We start from the raw sequence: 15,679 nt of genomic DNA on the forward strand, positions 1-15,679 counted from the left end.
TATGCGCCACTCCTAAATGTGGGCGGGACTAAACGTGGGCGGGGTTACTATGCTCAAGCCAGTTTGAGATGGGAGGCGGCCCACAAACTGCGCATGCGCGATGTAGCACTTCCGGACTACAGCCCGGACGATGAAACCTTTGCTCACTCTCGCGTTGCCACATTGTTGCTCAAACAAATCAACAACAAACGACCAGGATGACTTTTGAAATTGGCCCAGGTGGAATGTCGTTCCCAGTTGTTGGAATAGTGATAGCAGTCATATCAAGTTTCATCAATGGGTCGACATTTGTACTTCAAAAAAAGGGAATATTACGTGCCCGCGAGAGAGGTAGATTAAGAATACGTTTTAGCTTGTAGACCTAAATGTGGTTACTGTTTCAAGCCGTTTTCATCACTTGTAGTAGATACAACATTACAAGCCACAAGCCAGTGATGTTACATGTACATGGGTCGTGTAAACTGAATTCCTTTCTACCCTAGGGGGGTCCTATTTGAAAGATGGGGTGTGGTGGAGCGGCACAGTGTCCAGTAAGTAACGTCACAGTGCCACCTATCTGAATGTTCAGTCCTGATCTGTATGGGGTGAATTCATAAGAAATTCAACACATCTATAATTGGTGTCTCTTTTAAACTATTGTATATATTTTTTACTTGCTCAGTTCTAAACCGAAACGTCATATTGTGATATAAATATATTTAATTTATGTGTATTGTTCCATTAAGTGATTGTGGGCCAGCTCGGGAATTTCCTGGCTTATAATGCGGCCCCAGCTGTGATAGTCACACCCTTGGGAGCCCTTGGGGTGTTGTTTGGGTAAGTAACGTTTAACTCATTGGACGTGTTATGGGAAATGTTAAAGGACAAAAAGATGAGCCGTTTGTATAAATCATTCTGAGTCGTTATTAAAAATAGGAAACATAGTTTATTTCATCTGTGGCCACAAAATGAAAGTTCAGTTTACAATCAGAGACAACATGTGTTCACAGTTTATTAGTCTAGTATCAGTGAGCTGGATGCAATCCCCCTCACACAGTGAGCTGTGGTGTTCCACAAGGAAGCATACTAGGACCGCTACTGTTCCTAATTTATGCAAATGACATGTCGTCAGCTTGTGACTGCAACTTGTTCTTGTTCGCAGACGACTCATCCCTGCTGGTCTCTGACGAGAACAAGTTACAGGTTGAAAAAAACCTCAGCTCGGAACTAGGCAAAATCTGCATATGGCTCGCTGATAACAAACTATCATTACACATGGGCAAAACGGAGTCCATTCTCTTCGGTTCAAATAATAATAATAATAATAATAATAATAATAACTTTATTTGTATAGCACTTTTCATACAGAGGTTGCAGTTCAAAGTGCTTCACAACAGTACAAAATACAGGCATAAGCGGGCATAAAAAGATAGACAGGTAGAATCACAGTGTTTCACATTAGGATCTAGCATCCCAATAGGCTCTCCGCTTACAGTGTTCAGTAACACAAATAGTAAAAATAGTTTAAAATGATTCAGTTTAAAAATAGTCAAAAAATTATAAAATAGAACGGACATAAAAAATACAGGCATGAGCGAGCATAGCAAGATATGGCAAATCACAGTGTTTCACATTAGGATCTAGCATCCTAATAGGCTCTCTATTCAGTAATACTCCTGTAATTCCCAACATACTTCACAGTACATATTGCTGTAACTTTAGTGATATTAGATCACAGGGACTCGAACCCACACTGTAACTTTAGTGATACTAGATCACAGGGACTCGAACCCACACTGTAACTTTAGTGATACTAGATCACAGGGACTCGAACCCACACTTTAACTTTAGTGATACTAGATCACAGGGACTCGAACCCACACTGTAACTTTAGTGATACTAGATCACAGGGACTCGAACCCACACTGTAACTTTAGTGATATTAGATCACAGGGACTCGAACCCATACTAAATAGTGGGACCTATTGCATGAACAAATAATCAGTGTTTCACATTTGGATCTAGCAAATAATAAAAATAGTTTAAAATGATTCAGTTTAAAAATAGTCATCAGTAAGAAGTAAAAAGTGCAATAACCGACACATGAATTTGATAGGCAGTGTATAAGAGTAGGCAGGGTAAGAATAGTGCAGGTAAATACATCCCAATAGGCTCTCCGCTTACAGTTTTCAGTAACACAAATAGTAAAAATAGTTTAAAATGATTCAGTTTAAAGGCGGTTAGGTGGCCGAGCGGAGATTGCGTTCGTCACCAACCCCGGAGCTGTGAGCTGGGTTGTCACCAGCAGTGGTGCGTTATTGAAATCATCTGGGGTGACACGCACCACGTGCACGCGCGCTCCCGGCACGTGCGTGCGCTCCCGCGAATGCGCATTTAATGTCCCCTCGCTTGGGCACAGACTAAAGACGGTGCCTAATTTCCTCTACGAATGGAATGTAACACGTCTTCACAACAAGTTAGGTGTGAATGTGTCTGAGAACGTATTTAACACACCTGACGACCGGCGCTATTGATATGCAAATAGCGAGTGAGCTTGCACACCGTGCTACCCCGTCCCATGAACAACGCATGCCTGGTCACCAGCTTGGCTGGCCGTCTGCACTAATACAATTGGCTGTATTAGAGGGTGGGAGAAGCTGGTGGGGTGGGTCCGGGTCGTTGTAAACAGCGACTCCTACAGTTCGGTCGGGGCGCCTGCTAAGCGCGGATAGGACTTGAGGGGGATAGTGTGGTCCTCCCACACGCTACGCCCTCTCGATGAGAATCCGCGCTGCCAGGTGAAAAGAAGCGGTGATTGGCTGGACGTGTGTCGGAGGAAGCACGTGGTAGCCTCCACTCTCCCAGATGATCTGACTGTGGGGGGTAAGTGCGCAGCGACCAGGAAGGGACTGGGAATTGGCATACGACTAACATTGGGATGGGAGAAAATCGGAGGAAAATGGAGGGGGAAAAAGATCAAAAAAAAAAAATATTATTCAGTTTAAAAATAGTCAAAAAATTATAAAATAGAACGGACATAAAAAATACAGGCATGAGCGAGCATAGCAAGATATGGCAAATCACAGTGTTTCACATTAGGATCTAGCATCCTAATAGGCTCTCTATTCAGTAATACTCCTGTAATTCCCAACATACTTCACAGTACATATTGCTGTAACTTTAGTGATATTAGATCACAGGGACACGAACCCACACTGTAACTTTAGTGATACTAGATCACAGGGACTCGAACCCACACTGTAACTTTAGTGATACTAGATCACAGGGACTCGAACCCACACTGTAACTTTAGTGATACTAGATCACAGGGACTCGAACCCACACTTTAACTTTAGTGATACTAGATCACAGGGACTCGAACCCACACTGTAACTTTAGTGATACTAGATCACAGGGACTCGAACCCATACTAAATAGTGGGACCTATTGCATGAACAAATAATCACAGTAACAAACTCAGCAAGACCGACGGCTTCTCAGTTACAGTGGGTGACAATATTGTCACAAGGAAAGATGAAATTACCTACCTGGGTTCCATCCTAGAGGCTAATCTTTCCTGTGACAAAATGGCATCCAATGTAATAAAAAAAAGTCAACCAACGAACTCGATTCTTGTACCGGATCTCCTCTCTGGTAAACAAGAATACCCTGAAGACTCTGGCAGGAGCACTCATTCAAGGGTACTACGACTATGCTTGCACCTCATGGTACCAAAGCACCTCAAAGGCGCTAAAAACAAAATTACAAACATCTCAAAACAAACTGGTCAGACTACTGCTTGACCTTACTCCTAGAACCCACGTCACCCCTGCCCACTTTGACAACCTAGGATGGCTTAGAGTAGACGACAGAGTACAGCAACTTGCAATGGGCCTGGTCTACAAGATGCACTACACGACCAAGGTACCCATGTACATGTCAAAATACTTCCCAAAGGTCAGTGAATACCACGATCACAACACCAGAGGGAGCTCCACAAATCATGTTAAACCCAGATTCGGCTCAAACAAGGGACTAAACACGTTTTGCAATTATGCCACATCAATGTGGAACGCCCTACTCACTTTCAAAACCACTCTCAAAGAACACCTACGGGAGACTGCAATTCGAAACTGGCCCCTGTAAATGTCCTAACCCAACCCCCTCTCCAATGTACAGTAAATGACCAAGTATGGTTTTGTCAATATTCCAATGTACAGTTTTGCTTGTACAGTTGTACAAGTTGTACAACCCCACCCACCCAACCACCTCCAATGTACAGCCCCCCCACCCACCCAACCCCACCCCTCATACCCAACCTCCCCCAATGTACAGTTTTTATGTCAAATGTATATACTCTCTTTTCTGGACTCTTTTTGTATCACAAACGGTACTGTATTTGTCATAAATGTATAGATGTAGCAGTACTGTCTATCTGTATGTCATGTATGTCATATGTACTGATGAATTGAAAATGGGGGACCCTGATGTAAACAAGACGAAAGTCTTTCTCTGGTCTGCATCCCCTTAACAATTGTGTGTATTGAGCTGTACTGTATTGTACCCATTCTGCAATCTGTTAATAAAGTGTTCAATCAATCAATCAATCAATCAATCAATCAATCACACACTGAATCTGACCAGCAAAGTGACCAAGAAGTCTGGGCAGATGAATGAATGAATGAATGAAATGAATGAATGAAAACTTTATTTAACAGATTGTAGAATGGGTACAATACAGTACGGCTCAAATACATACAATTGTTAAGGGGATGCAGACCTGAGAAAGACGTTTGTCTTGTTTACATCAGGGTCCCCCATTTTCAATTCATATAGACATATATGACATACATGACATACAGATAGTCAGTACTGCTCCATCTATACATTTATGACATACCAGATTTGCAAATACAGTACTGTTTGTGATACAGAAGGAGTCAAGAAAAGGGAGTATATACATTTGACGTAGAAACTGTACATTGGAGGTTGGGTGGGGGGGGTTGGGTACATTGGGATATTGACAACCATACTGGGTAATTTACATTGGAGGTGGTTGGGGGGGGGGGCGGGGGGCATACTGTATAAACAAGTAACACTGTACATTGAGGGGGGGGGGGAGGAGACACTGTACAAACAAACACAATTGTACATTGAACTATTGACAAAACCATACTAGGTAAATGACTGTACATTGGAGGGGGTTGGAATGATTGGGTTAGGATATTTACAGGGGCCAGTGTTGAATTGCAGTCTCCCGTAGGTGTCCCTTGAGAGAGGTTTTGAAAGTGGGTAGTGATCCACATTCCTTTACAGCTTTGGGTAGGGCGTTCCACATTGATGTGGCATAATTGCGAAACGTGTTTAGTCCCTTATTTGAGCCGAATCTGGGTTTGACATGATTTGTGGAGCTCCCTCTGGTGTTGTGATCGTGGTATTCACTGACCTTTGGGAAGTATTTTGACATGTACATGGGTACCTTGGTCGTGTAGTGTATCTTGTAGACCAGGCCCATTGCAAGTTGTTGTACTCTGTCGTCTACTCTAAGCCATCCTAGGTTGTCGAAGTGGGCAGGGGTGAGGTGGGTTCTAGGAGTAAGGTCAAGCAGTAGTCTGACCAGTTTGTTTTGAGATGTTTGTAATTTTGTTTTTAGCGCCTTTGAGGTGCTTTGGTACCATGAGGTGCAAGCATAGTCGTAGTACCCCTGAATGAGTGCTCCTGCCAGAGTCTTCAGGGTGTTCTTGTTTACCAGAGAGGAGATCCGGTACAAGAATCGAGTTCGTTGGTTGACTTTTTTTATTACATTGGATGCCATTTTGTCACAGGAGAGATTAGCCTCTAGGATGGACCCCAGGTAGGTAATTTCATCTTTCCTTGTGACAATATTGTCACCCACTGTAACTGAGAAGCCGTCGGTCTTGCTGAGTTTGTTATTTGAACCGAAGAGAATGGACTCTGTTTTGCCCATGTGTAATGATAGTTTGTTATCAGCGAGCCATATGCAGATTCTGCCTAGTTCCGAGCTGAGGGTTTTTTCAACCTGTAACTTGTTCTTGTCAGAGACCAGCAGGGCTGAGTCGTCCGCAAACAGGAACAAGTTGCAGTCACAAGCTGACGACATGTCATTTGCATAAATTAGGAACAGTAGCGGTCCTAGTATGCTTCCTTGTGGAACACCACAGCTCACTGTGAGGGGGGGGGATAGGGTACCGTTTACCTCCACCATCTGTTCCCTCCCCTCAAGGTAGGATTGCATCCAGCTCACTGATAGACTATCAAAACCAATTGCTTTTAGCTTGTCAATCAGAATGGAGTGATTGACCGTGTCAAAGGCCTTTTGTAGGTCCAGCATGACCATGCCGCAGTATTTGCCTGCGTCCACCTCTTGTTTGATGTGGTCATTCAAATAGAGAAGGCATGTGTCAGTGGAGTGGGATGTTCTGAAGCCAGATTGGAATTCGTAGATTAGATTTTTTTCCGCTAGGTACTTTTCGACCTGTTCGTAGACTATTTTTTCCATGACTTTCGAGATGGAGGTGAGAATAGAAACAGGGCGGTAGTTGCCTGGGTCTAATTTGCTGCCCTTTTTGTGCAGAGGGGTCACCCTCGCAATTTTGAAGTCCTTGGGGACGTGTCCCTGTTTTATGGAGAGGTTTATTATGTGTGTGATGATTGGTGTGATGGCGGCTGCTGAGTCTCTGAGGAATTTGGAGGGGATGTTGTCATGGCCAGTGGCCTTGTTAGGTTGGAGGGCGCTCAGTTTATTGAGTACCTCATCTGTTGTTACCGTTTCCAGCTTGAAGTCGTCCTTGCGGACCCCTAGGTTTTTGTAGAAAGCTACTATGTGTTCTACCCCATAAAGCCCTGAGTGGGAGGGTAGTTTGTTTACCAGTGTTGTGGCTATGTTTGTGAAGAAAATGTTTAAGTAATTGGCTACATCCAGCTTGTCTGTGATGAGCGTGTTGTCAGTTTTTATGTTTATGTTTGAGAATCTGGTTTTAAGTTTTTTACTGCATCCTAGTTGATTATTGAGTAATTTCCAAAGTTCACGTGGTTTGTTTTTGTTTTCCTCAGTTTTGTCATTGATGAAATTCTTTTTTGCAGTTTTGATCATGGAGTTTACGTCGTTTCTTAGTCTGTTTCTTTCTAGTTTGAGTTCAGTCACGTGGGCTTGGAGTTCACTGCTCGTGCTTTTAGTAAGCTTTGACTGACTTTTACGAAAATCATAGTTTATACACACTTGCAAGACGTAACATTATACATCAGATATGATGATGAAAGTATAAACAAACTGGGTTCTCAGTAGGGGAGTAATAACACGACCTTGCTTTGGCTAGCTGGGTACTTTGGACCTTTTAAAGAGACACACACACATTATACTAGCTGGCCATAACCAGTCAAGCTGTACAAAGATAAAATTATATCTCAACACAGATCTATAATGACATGATGATATTTTCTACGACAGACGCCACTCACGAATAAAGTCGGGTTAACTCGCCGATGCTTGAGCGCCAAACCCGAGAAAAGTCGGGTTTTCTATCGTTATTTCTTTTATTTGTTATTCCCATTCATAATCCATCGAGGTGGCCTGTGTTATCATTGGGAATGAGTCTGAGATCGCAAACGTCCAATACTGCCGCCTTGTGGCCGGTATTGCACATAATTTGAAACTCTCTGTCTTGAGCTGTGCGTCGATCTAAAGTGTCCGGGCGGGGTTTTCCTTGTCGGGCAGGACAAGCGTTTATAACGAATGGATTGAGGAGAATCAAGCACTCCCGGTTCATGTTCTTTGGTGGATTATGTTGGCAACACGATCGACATCAATACTTGGAATGGCGATCAGATAATTGGAATATTCTTTTTGGAGTACATCCTAGTCAAGGTAAGGGCTATATGGTATCAATCTTGCGTTGATCCAAGAATCCCTTCACTGCGATCCGAGCGTATGTGTGTGTGTGTAACGTATTCCGTTGGTGACGATCAAAGCATAGAAAAACGACCCCCCCCCCCCCCCCACCCTTTCATGTATTCATGATGAAACATAATACAGATAATATAGTGTTGATTTTAGATTGATTGTTGATGCAGGCGAGTTTTTAGTGAAATGCACATATTGCTGCATAGCGTCGTTTTCTGGGATTAGACAGGATTACTCTAAAACTATACTCATATTCACCATGGTATAAAACGGGAATGTATGGATGACGTTTTTTTTTCTTTTTCACAAATTGAACGATAGATACTTGATGTCAAATGGGCAATAGTATTATATCCATAGCTATGATATATAATATAGTTTGAGCCCTGCAAACACCGCCATGTATTCCTATACTTTAAAGCGGTGGCCTTACCACATGGTACACAGCGACCTCTGGCGCTGATTGAGTTAATGAGTGAATTTTATTCCTACACTTTACTTTTTCATGCGATCAGAATAGACACCAGTGCAATACAGGAGATGGGGGATTCTTTCTTTATTTTTTTGTGACTCACAACCAGGGCTTGACATTGACACCCGCCCAATGCGGGTAGAATTCGTCATTGGCGGGTAAATGCGTCATTCTTCCCGCCAACGGGCGGGTGGCTTTTTTTTCTATGGAAAAAAACATTGTAGTCTACAAAAGGCATCTGGAATAATTAAGTCAATCCAGGTGATACTATATAATACTACAACTCCCATGAGGACTGGGTGCGCACAGTGTGCTCATTCATTGGCCCATCCACTTCGCCCTATCGCGCGTGTCGTGTTGCTTCCGTGTGGTGTGTGTGGTAGCTGACAGCTGAACGAACGCTGTTAACATTAATATCTCAACTGGTTAGTACAGACAGTTAGCTAACTTAACGTTACAATGTGGCGGCATATTGTAGGTGTGAAAAGACCGGGTGAACCAAACAATCAACAAACAAAAAATTGAAAAGATAATGAGACCGAGTCCGAAAACACGAACAAAGTAGAGGAGGCGAATAAAAAAAAACTGGCTGACAGCGGACGGAGCCACAGAACAACTGCGTCTGCATTTGATCTCGTCTTGTCGATGGTGTAAAATGAATTAGGTATATTGTTAGTAAGTTAGCCATGTAATAAGCGGGATAATGTATAGCTATACTCGGTCATTGTCGCAAAATAATTGACCTTCACTACGTTTAAACTCCGTGTCGGTCAATTATTATGACCTCGTAGCTATACATTATCCCTTACTTATGTAACGTGTATTATTTAACTAATATTACGGTGTTTGTTAGCTAGCCACATTCATTTAACATTAACACATTCCCTGCCACGCAATTTGAGCATCTTATACCACTCTCTGCCAGCACTGTAAGCCTATGGAGATGTTCACCTTCTTTGCAGGGCTATAACTTTTTAAATTGTATTGCTAAATTGACATTACTATGGCCCATTCAACATCGATTATCGTTCAGGATGTAGGAACGTTTTACTTTTTCATTCATATATTCATATATTCATACGAAAATACCGTCTAGAATATAAATATGTTTTAATCGTTTTCTGCAGTAAGTTCTAGAACGTCAGATATAGGCATAAACGCATATATATCAAATGCTGTTTGTTGGCGATACACGCTATATTAAAAATTTCAACTGTACATGATCCTAAACGTTATGACTGATCATGCGCGGATGAACGGGGGGGGGGGGGGGTCGTTTATAATTGCATGATCGTCAGTAAATGCTTTATGTAGTATGGGTGATACATTGATCAGAGCAGTTTGCATGGATAATAATAAACAAACACGCTGAAAGTAACGTCAGCATCCTCTTACCGTTCGACGATGAGACTGGAGGAAAAAGATCCCACTTATTTGACGCAATCTCCTAAATCCATTTCCGGTTTGTATAATCATAATACACGGCCAAATCGTTTCGATTATTGCGTTATGGCAGCGATCGCTACACACGGACGTGTGTATACAGTCCCGCAACAATATGCGAGTGCATTTGTCAGATGCACCGGGATCACAAGAGATCCACTTCCGGTTTGGCAACTCGCCGATCATCCACCAGGTGGCAGTATTGAAGCGTTGCAGAGTTGTGCATGCTCCCACTGCATCATACCAGGCTTTGTGAGGGAATTATGAATAAAATGGCGAAAAAATGAAATTATGATCTCAATAACGTTGTACGCCGTGGATTGGCAGAATTCGCATGAACTTGAAACACGTCGTAAGCCGTTTCCGGCGTGGGATGTGTTAAGAGGCATACAGGCTCCAGACTAACACAGCCCCGTCGCAAATATTCAGCACCATGGACAGCTGCCCCAGATCTCTCTCTCCTCTCTCTCTCCCCCCCCCCCCACACACACTGAATAGAGGACTAGACATCAAAGCAAATATTGGTAACACTTTATATCACAGTGCTCTACAATTTAATTAATTAAGTTTGTACTTGTCTGGGCAGGTGGGATGTTCGGGTGGGGACAGATGTTATTGGATTAGATGTTATTTTATCACACACCACACTACTGACACTTTGGATTAGATATTATTTTAGCACACACCACACTACTGACATTTTGGATTAGATGTTATTTTAGATGTTTCTGTTCAAATAAAATCATATGTCCAAACAAATGCTTGCAGTTACATTGTCCAATTACCTATATTTATTACTTTTTGGGTGGGGGCGCGAGTGCGGGGATTCTTGGCTGGTGAAAATGCTGAGTGGCTAGTGACTTTGGAAAACCACTAGCCACAGTGGCTAGTGAGCCAAAAAGTTAATGTCAAGCCCTGAATATAAAAATGTACCTTGTTTATTTAATTTTGTATGTGTTGTTCTGATCACATTGTTGTTCTTTGCTCTGGCTGTAGAGAAGAATACAGCAACAAATTGGGTTAAATATTCAGCTTAATGTATGTGTAAACAGTACTGTATATTTGTATATCTTGTATGTCATAAATGTCTGGATGTAACAGTACTGTATATCTGTATGTCATTTATGTCATAAATGTTATGAATTGAAAATGGGGGACCCTGATGTAAACAAGACGAAAGTCTTTCTCTGGTCTGCATCCCCTTAACAATTGTGTGTATTGAGCCGTACTGTATTGTACCCATTCTGCAATCTGTTAATAAAAATGTCAATCAAATCAATCAATCAATCAATATCTTCATCTAGGCCAGGGGACGGCAACCTGCGGCTCTTTAGCCAATCACGTTTTTTTTTCTCTCATTTTGGAGATCGATGTCATACTGTGACACTGAAATGAAAATATATTTCATCAACTAAAATATACAGTACGTCACACCCTGCGCCTCTCCCTGCCGTCTGCAAGTGGCTAATCTTGAGTTACCCCCCAGTAAGCTAACCATGGATAAATCCAAAAAAAGGAAAGTCTGAGGAAAATAGAGGGTTTAATTCAGTGTGGACAGATTAATTTGCTTTCACGACTAACGATGCAGGCTTACCTGTATGCCTGATATCTGGTGCGAAATTTGCGAACAATGAGAATTTAACTTTTTATTTTATAGATTTTCCACAAATAAGGGAAGGACTCAAATAGAGCTGCATAGTTCAGGGTTTTATTTCAAAGTAGGTCTACAGATGCCAATGTTTTTTCTCCTTTTCTGTGTTTTAGCGCCGTTGTGTCCTTGGGCAAGACACTTAACCTACTTGCCTCGTATGAATGTGTATGCATGTGAATGAATGTTGGTGGTGGTCGGAGGGGCCGTTTGGCGATGATTATTCGCCACGCTTCCGTGAGTCTGCCTCAGGGCAGCTCTGGCTGCAATTGTAGCTTACCACCACCGGTATGACTGTGTATGAACGAATAATGGACTCTGTGAAGCGCTCTGGGTGTCATGAAGAGCGCTATATAAATCCAAGCCATTATTATTATTTCAAGGTAGGTCTACACATGGTAGTCTTTTTTCAAAGTGGACTACTTTTTATTTTATAAATGTTCCACAAATAAGGGAAGGACTCAAATATACCTGAATAGTATAGTATAGCAAGTCGGTCGGGTCTACAGACACCAGTGTTTTGTCTCCTTCTGTGTTTTATTTAAAAATAGGTCTACACAGCCAGTATTTTTTCTCCTCTTCATAAGAGTTTGAGGACAGTAAAAACAGCAATAAAAAGTCAAAAAATTTATTTGTGTTGCTTTATAATTCCATTAATGCAACAAACTGTGTGCTATAAGTATAAAGTATAATAAATCGCAAATTACTTTGGGTATGCAATTGTCAGGTGTTTTATGCTAAATGTGGGGTATGCTTGGGGATATATAAAACATTATACACTGTTATCTTCATTTTAAGGGTAAATAGGTTGTGCGGCTCCCTGAGCATTTTATTTTGTCGGAGGGGGGAAAAGTGGCTCTTTTGATAGTAAAGGTTGCTGACCCCTGATCTAGGCTGTATTGCAAACAAGATTCTTCTTTGGTAAATAACATGTTTTTGTACACAGTCTCTAAGGGTGCCAAAAGTGAAACCCAGGATTCTAATTTGGTGACCTTAGTCCATTTCTCAAACCTTTAGGCCACCACTGCTCCCATTTCTTCAGTAGCTACAATACACTTGTCTCCTTGGAAAGTAACCCTACAATTTTGATCAAGAAGTAACTGTAAATAAATAGACACATGCCATCTGGCCACTAAACATTTATTAATTAATTACCATAAATACAGTTGACCATCTTGAAATATTACTGTAGGCTATGTGCTGGGCTGCTGGCGCATTTCTGTTGCCTTTACTCAATCCATGCTTATTTGCTGCCTATAACTGACTTGCATTCATGACTACCTTCGTTGTACCACCATGTCCAACCTATCTATCCATGTAGCACTGTATGATAGCATTGTGCAATGACACTGTAGTGTATACATTGCATATTCATCTATCTATATCTGTATATTATGCTGTGCAATGTGTACAGTTTACATACATTTATCTGTGCACTTTACACATGTATGTACACTGCAGACTATATACATACATTATTTATCTATGTCTGTGCACTTTACTGCTACTTGTACTCTGGTTGGATGCCAAATGCATTTAGTTGTACTTGTACTGTACAATGACGATAAATTGAATCCAGTCAATGTATTCCTTTTGACAATTCAGCTCCAGTCCAGGCATGATTTGTCTGACCACCATTTCATCTGCACTAAATAAAAGGAGCAAAATGTAGCCTCAGGGTAAATTCAAGTGTCAAACATCACACTTCAGCACTTGTACGCTCCCTGTACTGTATATCCTAATCTCTTCTTCCCAATCAAAATGAATCTATTGTGATGTAGGGCTGTGCTGGCGTCTAGGATCCTTCAGGAGCATTTGAATATCCTGGGGAAGCTTGGATGCGTGTTGTGTTGCTGTGGGTCTATTGTTCTCATCATTCACGCTCCAAAGGCAGAGGCCGTAACGTCAAGCATGGAACTTGAAGAGAGGCTGGCAGACCCAGGTCTGTGACATGTACAATCAAGTTTCTCAAATATGTAATTAAAGTAACACGTTGGCATTGTCAGACAAGATGGATGCCTTTCCTCAGTAGAAACATTTCCAGCTGCTAGCTAGCCTAGTTTAGCATAAATGAATGGAAACGGATATGGACCACTAGCTTAAAACTTTGGGAGAGGTGTTTTTGACCAACAGCTAGGCTAGCTGGTCCGTATCTGCTTCCATTCATTTGTGCTATAAGCTAGGGCAGCTGGATAACTTTCTACTGAACACACAGAGATGAAATTGGTATCTATCTTCTTGTCTGACTCTGGGGAAGACGGTAAACACATTTCCCATAAGGTTGGCGTGTTGCTTTAACTCACAGAATTATACGTATGGTATATTTTACCCTCATAATTATTATCACACCACTAAAGGTGAGACTGAAGGCTTTAAAACGTTTTTTTAAAGCTAGTTCACCTGATTCCTGGGTCAGCAGGGGATGCCATGCATTGCGACAACCCACATTCAAAATAAAACATATTCTCAACAATTACTTGTGATTAAAATAAGGTGATTTTCAAACATTCGTTTACAAGCACAGAATATAGGTCATAAAAAATTCTACTCTTGTAGCCTAGGCTCGTCTTTACCAAGGACACTGGACCATCCCTGTAAATGGAGATCACACTGACACTGATATCATGTGCTTTCTTTTCATGCAGTGTTTGTAACGTACTCCTCATTCGTGGTCCTGCTGCTGACGGTGCTAATTGTGTGGGTTGCTCCGGCTCATGGCACATCAAACATCATGGTCTATGTAGCCATATGTTCCCTGCTGGGAAGCTTCACCGTTCCGAGTAGCAAGGGGATCGGCCTGGCTGCCCAAGATGCCTTTGGCGGAGGAGGGTCGTCCACTAACAGAGCCCTGGTTCTCTTTCTGGGCCTGCTGGGAACACTGGCCGTCAGTATCGTCATACAGTTCATCTTCATCAATAAGGCCTTGGAAAACTTCAGCTCCAACATGTTTGAAGCCATATATTATGTGACGTTCACATCCACTGTCATCCTCGCTTCCGCTATTCTCTTTAAGGAATGGACTCCACTCAGTATAACTGATAGCCTTGGCATGCTGTGTGGTCTAACGACAGTGTTTGTTGGAGTTGTTTTGCTTCGAATATCCCATGAGGCCTCGCTTACCTGGAAGCGAGAAAAGGGACAAGTGAAGATGGATTGATGGCGATTCCTTGAAATAATTTATCAAAATGTATTTTTAGATGTTTTTATAGTTGTTTTTCTTAATCTTGTATACCTAAACATATTTATCACACCCACAGTGCCTGTGCTCAATTTATACTCTACTAATTCTGATAATACAAAAATAAATGTAATTTTTACCTCAAATGTTTTTACTGTTGAGTTTCAAACTCAATTAAATTAATTGTGGAACGGTTATTAATTACTGTGTGACTTACATAAATAAATGTTTTTATTAAAAAGAAAATATTTTTGTTGTTTTTGCTATAGTAAAGATCATACCCCATGACTAATACCCCCTCCCCCCTCCAGTAGCCTTATACCTGTATCTTATTTCAATAGGTGGCACTGTGACTTTACTTACCTGGACCCTTTAAATTGCAAGCTCAAATGTAACTGACGATGCACATGTGAAAAATGGCATGTTTTCCTCATTTCAGAATTCTCAAAAGAAACAGGCCTCAAGGAACAAAAAGTGTTATACTCTGGCCATCTATGGTTTCTTCTTGGTGATTAGAATCATCTAAGGAACATACAGTTAGTTAGCTTCCTCGTGGATTATTTAGAGTAATTGTAGAAGAAGTCACTTGAGTGCAGGAGTTCTCTGCGGGTTGAGTTTCAGCCCTGACCAGATGGTTGAACTCATGGTGCAATCATTTAAATGCTAAATATTTTTGTCTGCTAATTTTTCATGTTAAAAGTCCAGAGCTGTGGATTCATGACCATATCAAGGCCACCTAATCATCCCTCCCCCTTAATTGTCTGACATCAATCCCTGTCTCCTGAGCCGTTCAGCCATTGTGTGTAGTGTGATGTGTGCCTGGTGCCAGTGTATGGCAGCCATTGAGCCTATATAGCCCAAGGTTGGGTGCTACCAGTGGTGGTGAAGGAGGCAATTTCCACCCTACATTGTGGGGAGCGGTTTGAGTGTCTAGAAAAGCGCTATATAAATGTAATGATCATTCATATCAATGTGCGGTCTATTTGTTCACCTGCATTTTTAAAGAGTTTTATGTACATTTTAACAGCAACAAAATAC

The 15,679-nt window shown here is 41.6% G+C and overlaps 1 protein-coding gene across 1 annotated transcript in view; it reads left to right on the forward strand.

The window, feature by feature from the left end:
* Positions 1 to 131: 131 nt before the first annotated feature.
* LOC311223251 (magnesium transporter NIPA2-like) overlaps positions 132 to 15,679 on the forward strand; it is a 42,138-nt gene continuing 26,590 nt past the window's right edge. Inside the window, 4 exon segments of the mRNA XM_084308023.1 lie at positions 132 to 330; positions 483 to 530; positions 726 to 816; positions 13,245 to 13,405. Of these exon segments, the coding sequence (XP_084164149.1) occupies positions 198 to 330; positions 483 to 530; positions 726 to 816; positions 13,245 to 13,405 (433 nt within the window). The 5' untranslated portion in view covers positions 132 to 197.

Source organism: Notolepis coatsorum (genome assembly GCF_963971535.1).
Source record: "Notolepis coatsorum genome assembly, chromosome: 2".
Classification (NCBI taxonomy): Eukaryota; Metazoa; Chordata; class Actinopteri; order Aulopiformes; family Paralepididae; genus Notolepis; species Notolepis coatsorum.